Source organism: Coregonus lavaretus (genome assembly GCF_964263955.1).
Source record: "Coregonus lavaretus genome assembly, chromosome: 4".
NCBI lineage: Eukaryota > Metazoa > Chordata > Actinopteri > Salmoniformes > Salmonidae > Coregonus > Coregonus lavaretus.
Window position 1 is genome coordinate 4,832,395 of NC_139991.1, and position 11,243 is coordinate 4,843,637.

The window sequence follows — 11,243 nt, forward strand, 5'->3', positions numbered from 1 at the left end:
ATGGCGATTTATACTGAACGTTTTTAATTGTGTGATGGGCTGTGTTCCAAACAAAAACCTACAAGTGTGCTTGCTTCAGTTCCTCAATGGCAAAGCTATGAGAGCTCAAAAAAGCACGTTATAGTTGAAGGCTCTTTCCTTAAGTCATAAAAGTGCATTGAAATTACTTAGGAACTATGCACAGTTTGGAGAGGTGTGTGTGGCCACTTGGAGACCAGTTAGATCTCTCACATAAACCCTTGTAATAGTTTGTTCTTATCTCGCACCTACTACAACATGTCAATGAATAGTCTTATTATGTTTCTGAATGTATCCAGAGTATTTTCAGATTTCGTTATTGACAAACGCTGTAGAAAGTACAGTAAATGTAAAATGCACATAAAATCAACAGTGTAATGTTTGGATTCAGTCTTGTGTCAGGTGAACTGTTGTGTCCTCACCTTTAGTCTAATAATTTCCCCATAATCTCCAAACTGTTCCCTTTTAATTGCTACCATGGTTATGCATATGCTTTCCATATTTCTTCTGTAAGAAACATTTACATTTGGCCCTATCCATATAGGCCAATTTCCACGAGTGTAATGGGTTAAGATCCCAAACACACATTTTTGGCCAAGATGCTATAATAACACATGGAGGATATGTTTTGGTGCATTTGTTCTATAGATGAGCTTCAGTCATGAATTCCACTGATTGACTTTTATTATTTATGTTTGGCACATTTAGCATGATATCTCTCTGGCTTGGCCCACTTTGTTGAGGGATGGTAGCTTTGTAAGATGGCGTGACTAACTGTGTCCAATCAGAGTGTGGAGCTACCGCCATCAAATTACCCAGGCCGCCACTGAGTGAGACGGCGAACGATTTCAATAATTCCCCACATAAAACACAGCTCACACTTCTGGGGAGATACACTGGAAGCAGACTCCAGTTTCTAATCCTCTGCTACAGCTCAGTTGGCAAAAGGAGAGAATTGGTTTTTCCTGTTTTTATCTTGGTCCACAGTTAGTGGGCTCAGGCATTCCATTACAGGCTCCTCTGTGTCCTCTCCCTCCCCCTCTTCCTCTCTCTCTCTCTCTTTCTCTTGCTGGTGCTCTCAGCGACACCTTTCCCTCCACCAGCTTCCAGTGCCTTAACCCACTATGACTGTGGACAAGCATATAGTTAATAAAACTGGCAGCCAGCAGGAAGGTGTGTAGTGTGTGTGTGTGTTCACCAAACCCAGAGGCAGACGCTTCATATCTGACACTGATAACAGATGGGTGGATGATGCATTTTCTTCAGACCTCCCTCCAAGTCTCTTCCATGTCGAAAGAACATTTACAGTAAACATCCTTCCATCACAACAATTGATCATTAAAACTGTGCAAGTAAATAACCAATGAGCTCTGAAATGATAATTACAGAGCTCTATAAAGCATGCACTTATTTTGAGTATGGATGTTGTGTGATGTGCCACGGGTGAGGTGCTGGGTCAGTGTTTTACTTGCAGGTGCATGAAGCGCGGGCAGGGAGGCAGGCACCACTCTCTCTTTGCTGTCAGGGGTGTACCGAGGCATGACACACACAGAGGGCCACACTCTTACTCCCATGGCACCGCTCCGCCACGGGACGGCAGATAAAAATATTACAGGCCGTATCAGGCAATTAAACACTGAAACACAGCTAAGTGTGGAGGCTGCTTAATGGTTCTCACTCCCACAGAGGGGTTCAGCTGAGTGGGCAGAGCAGGAGGGCTCCAGGAGGGCTGCAGGAAGGGTGCTGACATGCCCAACACCAACACCTCTATACACCCCTCTGGACCTTCCAAGGGTTATGGATCTATCGCGTAATGGACGTAATGCACTGGAGGACATTATTATCAACTGGTTGATAGAGGTTGACATTAGCCTTGTGTCTTGGCACATTATCAACTGGTTGGTAGATTACTGTTTGATATGTTGACATCAACTGGTTGATAGGTCGACATAATGGAAGCTCCCAAAGCTGTAAAGGACATTGTTATCAACCGGTTGATAGGAGTTGGTATTTGCTCTGCATCTTCTTGGCTCTCCCCATGTCTGACACTCCCTCCTCAGTGGGAGCCTATTGATGGACTATATATCTCCTTACACAATCTATTCTCAGTCAGTCTGCAGATATTAGTGTCTCCATTGTGCACTGGGATAGTAGTGACACAGCTGTTTTTATCAAAGGGCTCAAATTGTGTACTGTGTGTATGTTTCAGTGTGTCTAGCTTCAGTGTCACACATACAACAGTTTCTCTGAGTAGGACAGGCTCCATTTAATGATAGAGACAGATAATAGTTGTATCAGTGCTTTGTTAATGTTTACTACAGGCTGGTACAAAACGGGATAGATAATGACCACAGTATCACATTTCCACATCTCTGAGGGAAAAGAGAAGCACCTCTACCCTCAACTCAGGAAGCCTCTAGCACCTCTCACTACCTCAGATTCCAGAATATTTATTCCTGTCTCCTGCTATGATGTGAGTGCTGTTATCAGCTGCTGCTGGTGGAAGGACATCCACATCACATCAGGAGAGTGACACCTGACACAACTCTTCCTGGCCTGCCATGGATAATGTGCATTTGGGTCAAATCCATATAGGTGTGTCTGCACAGGCGAGTGGCCACAGATGAAAGTAGCAGAGGAGGCTGGTGGGAGGAGCTATAGGAGGACGGGCTCATTGTAATGGCTGGAATTGAATAAATGGAACGGTATCAAACACATCAAACCTATGGAAACCGCACGTTATCCATGGCAGGCCAGGAAGAGTCGTATCAGGTGTCACTCTCCTGATGTGATGTGGATGTCCTTCCACCAGCAGCAACTGATAACAGCACTCACATCATCTATCACACACCCACCCACCCAGTCTCTCTCTCTCAATTCAATTCAATTCAATTCAATTCAATTCAATTCAATTCAATGGGCTTTATTGGCATGGGAAACATATGTTCGCATTATCAAAGCCAGTGAAATAGAGAATAAACAAAAGTGAAATAATCAATCACAAATTAACAGTAAACGTTACAAAAGTTTCAAAGGAATACACATTTCAAATGCCATATTATGGCTATGTACAGTGTTATAATGATGTGCAAATAGTTAAAGTAAATAAATCAACGTAAACATGGGTTGTATTTACAATGGTTTGTTCTTCACTGGTTGCCCTTTTCGTGTGGCAACAGGTCACAAATCTTGCTGCTGTGATGGCACACCGTGGTATTTCACCCAATAGATATGGGAGTTTATCAAAATTGGATTTGTTTTGGAATTCTTTGTGGGTCTGTGTAATCTGAGGGAAATATGTATCTCTAATATGGTCATACATTTCATTTGGCAGGAGGTTGGGAAGTGCAGTTAAGTTTCCACCTCATTTTGTGGGCATTGTGCACATAGCCTGTTTTCTCTTGAGAGTCAGGTCCGCCTATGACGGCCTCTCAATAGCAAGGCCATGCTCACTGACTCTGTACATAGTCAAAGCTTTCCTTAATTTTGGGTCAGTCACAGTGGTCAGGTATTCTGACACTGTGTACTCTCTGTTTAGGGCCAAACCGCATTCCAGTTTGCTCTGTTTTTTGGTCAATTCTTTCAAATGTGTCAAGTAATTATCTTTTTCCTCATGATTTGTTTGAGTCTAATAGTGTTGCTGTTGCTGTCCTGGGGCTCTGTGGGGTTTGTTTGTGTTTGTGAACAGAGCCCCAGGACCAGCTTGCTTAGGGGACTCTTCTAGGTTAATCTCTCTGTAGGTGATGGCTTTGTTATGGAAGGTTTGGAAATTGATAATTAGAGGTTATCGTCCTAATGCTCTGCATGCATTATTTGGTGTTTTACGTTGTACACAGAGGATGTTTTTGCAGAATTCTGCATGCAGAGTCTCAATTTGGTGTTTGTCATATTTTGTGAATTCTTGGTTGGTGAGCGGACCCCAGACCTCACAACCATAAAGGGCAATGGGTTCTATAACTGATTCAAGTATTTTTAGCCAGATCCTAATTGGGATGTCGAATTTTATGTTCCTTTTGATGGCGTAGAAGACACTTCTTACCTTGTCTCTCAGATCGTTCACAGCTTTGTGGAAGTTACCTGTGGTGCTGATGTTTAGGCTGAGGTAGGTATAGTTTTTTGTGTGCTCTAGGGCAACGGTGTCTAGATGGAATTTGTATTTGTGGTTCTGGCAACTGGACCTTTTTTGGAACACCATTATTTTTGTCTTACTGAGATGAACTGTCAGGTCCCAGGTCTGACAGAATCTGTGCAGAAGATCTAGGTGCTGCTGTACGCCCTCCTTGCTTGGTGACAGAAGCACCAGATCATCCGCAAACAGTAGACATTTGACTTCACACTTGTTGTTTGTGTAAATTGATTTTATAAAGTCGTATATTTTTTCCCCAACACCGCTTTCCATCAATTTGTATAGCAGACCCTCATGCCACATTTTTTAAATCAACAAAGCAGGCGAAACCTTTGCCTTTGTTTTGGTTTGTTTGTTTGTCAATTAGGGTGTGCAGGGTGAATAAGTGGTCTCTCTCTCTCTCTTCCCCCCCCTGCCAACTGAAGGGCTGCTAAGTCAGCTACGGTATAGTCTCATCCAATGGGTACATGCTGCAGATACAGATATGACTCCCAAAGGATTGACACAATGCAAAAGCTCAAAGACTGCCATTACAGCCTTATAGCTCGTCTCTTCCTCAGCTCTATCCTTCTGCTCTATCACACTTTTTGTAATGGAAAGAAACAAACTGCAGCCCCCAAACATCAGTACACCCTGTTCCGTTGACAAAATGACTTATTGGTCCCCTGCACACTTTGCTCTCCCCCCGCATTCATCAAGCTCTCCTCCCAGCCTCCCTCCACCTCAAACTCCTTGTCCTCTGCACCTCCTCTCCTCACCAGCCTGGCGCTCGCTCCCTCTCCTCGCCTGGCTGTCACTCCTCCTCCCTCTGCAGTGACCTTGAGTTACAGATGGAGGGATGGTGGCTCCTTTAATACAGTGATTACTAGTCCCCCCAAATACACTCAGCACTAGATATACAGTATATTTCACTTATGGACAGCTGTGTCTAAGCGGAAATAGAAACCCTCTAAATCAAAACAGGATTATACCGTCTCTCCCTGCATGGACATTTTTTATTTCCCATTAAGCTCAAGTCAGAGATGAAATGTTGTGTTGTAGGATGAAGTCTATAGCTGCACAGCTATTGCAGCTCCATAAGAAGGGCACTTCTACTGACAGCTGAAAGCTAAGATGAAGTGATGTGATGGAATGCAAAGACAAAAGTGTCTGTTGTGATCAACCACCTTCACACAACAACAACATGGCTCCTGCCATGGAGACCAACCACGGTGACTAACCATATGACATCTCTGATAGCCACCCAGCCCCCAACACTCCCCCAGTTCTGTCAGTGACAAAGCCAGGGACACAGTCAGACAGAGATGATGCATGAAATTTTAATCAAATAAGCACTCAGTGAGAAGTGATAGGAATGGAAGGCAATCGTCCTGGCTGTGGTGAATTAATGAAGCCCCCGCCTAGCTTCCTGCATGCCAACGTCCTGACTCGGCTCAACTCATCAGCAGTCTCTGTTCCTGGAGCCAACTCCATCTTTACTGTATGACATCTCATCTTCCAATCTCAAACACAATCCCCCCAGGGCCCCTGGTCCCACCCCACACCATGCCAACCCTCCTGTCCTTCAGCCCATCTCTGTCAGATCTGAGAGCGTTCCTGATTAGTCTTCAGTTCAGAGGCACGCATACCCTCTTCTTGACCTTGAGGGCCATGCTGGAAACAGAGACAGATGTCTTGATGAGTCTCAGCAAAGAAAGTTTGACTTTTCATTCCCTCTTATGGCTGGCAGTGTCACAGCTTGGTGGGAGAAAGCTGGGTCCCAGTGCCTGGCTTCTTCTCTGCGCCAGCCCTGCCTAGAACTTCCACAGCAGACCACCTGAGCCTCTGTTATTTATCTTGCCCCATCAGCTGGCACTGCCATAGTGCCACCAGGCCCAATCCTTCCCTCCATGCCTCCAACATCCAGATGGACCAGGCCTCTCAGGTACGGCCCTGACTGACACTCACTCCTCCTGCTTCTCTCCCTCTCTCTCTTTCTCTCCCTACCCAACAGGCAGTGACATCACTACGTGCACCTTTCCTGCTGCACACAAAATGTACACACAAAAGTGTAACATTTCACCCAAGGCGGAGATGGGCATTCCCATGGCAACCAGGTCCTGTGGTATAGGCAGGGAGATTAGGCCAAGCCTGATGCCATTTGCATACAAATTGCCCAGCTGGTACCTTGTCGTTATGACAACGGCACACAGCTCCCAGAATGCCTTTGGAAGTGAGACACAAAGGCAAAGCAGCCGACCAGTCATTGATAAAATTTAAGTTTTTTTCACAATGAGAATTGTTTGCCGACAATGTTGTCATTTGAATCCAATCTCCAGGGATCTGTTTGAAATAGTGAAAATAGAGGAAGAGAGTACACTATTTAATGAATATGTGGAAAGAATATACCCATATATATTTATTTTTTTGGCTTATTATCATATAAAAAGTGATAATAGTCATAAATACATCAATCTGAAATATCTCGTAAAACCAATAATTTTATGTTGCACAACAATTAGAAAACAAAATAAATGTATGTTTCTCTCTAACCAGATGCTTTTTTACCAGATGCTTTTTTTTCTAACTGGCCATTTCCAAAAATAATTTTATTTTTTATTTTTGTTTGATACTTGATGATGCTTTTATAATGTAACACACAACAATAATCAATTTGAAATTCTCAGAGCTTTGCACGATCCCTGAACACCACTTACAACATGTTGCCATCTAGTGGTGTGTTCTGGTAATGCATCTTACACAATAACAAGCCTCATAACTATAATATTTAGCCCAAGGGCAACAGAGCTCTCTCATTTCCATAGTCATCCTAGCTCAGTGTATTGACCAGCAGCTAAACAGCTGTGCTGGGCTGTACTGTTTTGTTCCTATGGGAGCTTGTGAACCCCGCATAGCCTACTTGTTCACACCAGTGGTCCCTGTGGGGCTCCAGTTTAACCATTGGCCTGTGTGCTGCTGTCAAGCCCTTGCAGGCTAATCAATGCCTCCCCAGTGGGGAACAAAACAGCCCCCTACCTCCTTCCTAATGGTTCCTGCCTCCCTGGGTTGACCTGCAGCATTCTGGGAGAGTGATTATGTGAGGTCAAGGTGAGTATGTCTGTACACATTAAACCCTCCAGTTCCCCATAATGTTAATGTTGCTGGAGAACCCCATTGAACTGTTCTGTTACAGATTGTCAGAGACAACCGGTATAAACTGCTTTGACCTGGTTGTGAGAGACTTGTATCAGCATTACATGGCTGTATTAACCTGTGGCGGTGCTCTGAAGGTTGTGTGTGTGTGTGTGTGTGTGTGTGTTTGTGTGTGTGTGTGTGCGTGTGTATGCTTACGTGTATGAGTGTGTGTGTGTGTGTGTGTAGGTGTGAGATACACCCACCTCTCGAGGGGGAGCAGAGTGGAGAGCTGACATTCCCAGCCTCTCCAGCATATAAATGCAGCATCATGCTCTCCAGGGTGAAGCTACCAGCTCTGTGGACTGGACACGCTGTGGAGCGCCTCTACATCTGACCCCTCAGCACTCCACAAGGTCACAACTGCTCTCCCCAGCTCAGACCCAAGGCCCAGTCACAGCCCCTCTTACCTGCCAACCACCATCTGTTCAACATGGCGACCCGGTGGGGACTCTGCGGTGTGGGGAAGATCAGCCACGATTTCAGTGTGGCCATGAAAACCCTCCCTCCTGGAGACCACCAGGTACCTCACTCCACCCAAACAAACGCATTCTATTTTCATTCACATGCTGGATGTCTCTCTTGCTCCTGCCTCTGTCTCTCTCTCTCTGTCGGCACTGACAGCTTGCCTAGCAGTAATGAATGTCTGTGTGTTTTACCCAGTGGTGTAAAGTACTTAAGTAAAAATACTTTAAAGTACTACTTAAGTAGTTTTTTGGGGTATCTGTACTTTACTTTACTATACAACTTTTACTTTTACTTCACTACATTCCTAAAGAAAATAATGTACTTTTTACTCCATACATTTTCCCTGACACCCAAAAAGTACTCGTTACATTTTGACAGGAAAATGGTCCAATTCACGCACTTATCAAGAGAACATCCCTGGTCATCCCTACTGCCTATGATCTGGCGGATTCACTAAACACAAATGCTTTGTTTGTAATTATGTCTGAGTGTTGGAGTGTGCCCCTGGCTAACCGTTAAAAAAAAGACAATTGTGCCGTCTGGTTTTCTTAATATAAGGAATTTGAAATGATTTATACTTTTACTTTTACTTTTGATACTTAAGTATATTTTAGCAATTCCATTTACTTTTGATACTTAAGTATATTTAAAACCAAATACTTTTAGACTTTTACTCAAGTAGTATTTTACTGGGTGACTTTCACTTTTACTTGAGTCATTTTCTATAAGGTATCTTTACTTTTACTCAAGTATGACAATTTAGTACTTTTTCCACCACTGTTTTTCCCCTCTTGTTCCAGATAGTGGCGGTGGCTGCGAGGAGTCTGGAGCGTGCCCAGGAGTTTGCCAAGAAGCACAGCATCCCCAAGGCCTATGGGAGCTATGAAGAGCTGGCCAGCGACCCAGAGATTGGTGGGTTAACAGCTTGGGAGGGCCTGGCTGTGCAGCCACAGATAATGGCTTAGTGACGTAAGTGTTTGAAAATCAGCCTCCAGCCTGTGTACTGTGTGACTGTCCCTGCAGACATGGTGTACCTGGGCGTGCTGCACACGGAGCACTGGCGCGTGGGCCTGCTGGTACTCCAGGCAGGGAAGAACATGCTGTGTGAGAAGCCCTTCGCCATGAACTCCAGGCAGGTGGGGGACCTCATTGCTGCCTCCAGGAAGTTCAACGTCTTTCTCATGGAGGTGTGGGAAAGGCTCATCTCAGTCTGTTAAAATAATGTATTGCTTGATTCTCACAATTTGTACTGTTGTCACATTACCGTAGCAAATATCAGACCTGGGTTCAAATACTATTTCAAATATCTCAATTGCTTTCACATACTGTACATTCAAAGTAACTATTAAGATATATTTTATTTGAAAAGACAAGTAGTTAAATATTTTAATGTATTTGGAAATACACAAATATACTCCCATACATTTAACCCAGGTATTTGAATATGTTGTTTAAAAAAGGTATTTGAAAATACTCTCAAATACAATTTTGTACAAATAATCATTCAAATAAAAGTATCCAGATCCTCAAATACACATGTATTTGAACCCAGGTCTGACAAATATATGGCCGGATTTTGTTGATCATATGAGGGCTGTTGTAGAAATTACCAAGTTGAGGTATAGAAAGGAACTGTCTGTCTGTCCACTCCGTGAGGTGATGGTCTCTCTCTGTCTTCTCCCAGGCCATCTGGTCCCGTTGTTTCCCACTGCACAGGGAGGTTCGCAGGCTGCTGGCTGAGGACGCCATCGGCGAGGTAAAGCTGGTGAAGGCCTATTTTGGCTCCCCTCAGCTTCACATCCCCCGCTCGGTGGAGAAGGAGCTGGGAGGAGGCGCTCTGCTGGACATTGGGGTCTACACCTTGCAGTTTGTGCTGATGGTGTTCAACGGGGAGAGGCCAGAGTCCATCCATGCCACTGGAGTTCTTCTCAACTCCGGTATTAATCTTGGCACCTACATGTAGTACCAAATGTCCTGTGCGTACTGGCCAGCTAACAATCTATCACAAGATACTACTAACTGGTCATGTAAGCCAAGTACTGGTCGTGTTAAACAGATGGTGGGACAGGGACAATGAGTTTGGAATTGGGCACAACCCAAGGATCAGATTAGCATTGGGGTCAGTATTAACTAGGCCTACAACAAGGATTAATTATTGATTGAAGTGTAAAGATATAACTTGCTGTTTGACTTGTTGATGGTTGACAGGAGTGGATGAGTCCATGGTGGTGGTGATGAAGTTTTCCAGGAACAGGCTGGCTTTCTGTTTCTTCTCCATCGCTGTTTCACTGCCTAATGACGCCACCATCAGTGGAACAAAGGGCACCATCAGGGTATGCTGCTACTGAATCAACTTTTAAACTGCCCAGTCTGTTTTATCTTCATTTAGGGAAAATGTAATATAGCGATGAAAGAGCCAACAAATGCTAAACAATGTCTGATATACAGTATGTCACTGATTGAGATTTCATTGAGATGTATTATTGATTTATTAATATACTGATAAGTAAACACATAAACCATAATGGCCATGTTTCATGTCCTCTTAGGTTCTAGGTCCCATGCATTGTCCCACCACACTGGAGGTGAATGGGAAGACAACACAGTACCCTCTACCTGAGCCCTCCTTACCTCTGAACTTCACTAACAGCACTGGGCTGCGCTATGAGGCTGAGGAAGTCAGGCAGTGCCTGCTCAAAGGTATGGTGGCTCACAAGGTCTTACCAGAGAAAAACACAATTTCTCTGTTCTAAGATGAGTGTTTGTTTGAACAGAAATACAACAACAATCCAGTTGCAATGCTGTTGGTAGATCCTAGGAAATAAACAGTAAAACTGTCAAATAAACAATAACATTGTTGTTATACCTGCTGCTTCCAACCTGAGCCTTTGCTTACAATACAGTCAGTCAATTTCTCCTTCTCTTCCCCAGGACTGAAGGAGAGCCCCAGAATGCCCCTGTCTGAATCGGCCCTGCTCACTGAGATTATGGATGAGTGCATGAAACAGGTGGGAGTGGTCTTCAACCAGGACAGCCAATAACCACTCGCCACTCGACCATGGTCCATCTGACCTGTGCTACAGGGCCTGGACATGGACAGAGCTGTGTGCGGCAGGAGGGAGGGATCAAGCCATTGAGTGTGTATGATCCACTCATGACTTAGCCCTATACAGCTTGCACCTGATGTGAGACCAATTTGAACAAAAGGATGATAAAGACAAGGAAGCCTGAGTTAGTAGGCTACTGTGAGCTGCTAAGACTGACAGGTTAAATTAAGAGTACCAAAGTCTGTTACTGTGAAGTGTATGATTGATGGGTTCAATAAAGGACACTGATTGTCATGGTGAGGTTTATTTCATGAGGTGACAAGTTCATCCTAAGAGGGAGATCATCAGTCAGAATACATTCAAAGTGGAGAAAAAATGAATTGTCATAGACACATTGACAGACCCCCATATTG

The 11,243-nt window shown here is 44.2% G+C and overlaps 1 protein-coding gene across 1 annotated transcript; it reads left to right on the forward strand.

Moving 5' to 3' along the window:
• Positions 1–7,748: 7,748 nt before the first annotated feature.
• LOC311127108 (trans-1,2-dihydrobenzene-1,2-diol dehydrogenase-like) lies at positions 7,749–10,824 on the forward strand (the record flags this gene model as incomplete). Its single annotated transcript, XM_084158872.1, has 7 exons — positions 7,749–7,838; positions 8,584–8,695; positions 8,807–8,970; positions 9,468–9,720; positions 9,992–10,116; positions 10,333–10,483; positions 10,715–10,824. The coding sequence occupies 7 exons, from the start codon at positions 7,749–7,751 to the stop codon at positions 10,822–10,824; spliced, it is 1,005 nt and encodes a 334-aa protein (XP_084014998.1).
• Between the last annotated feature and the right edge of the window lie 419 nt (positions 10,825–11,243).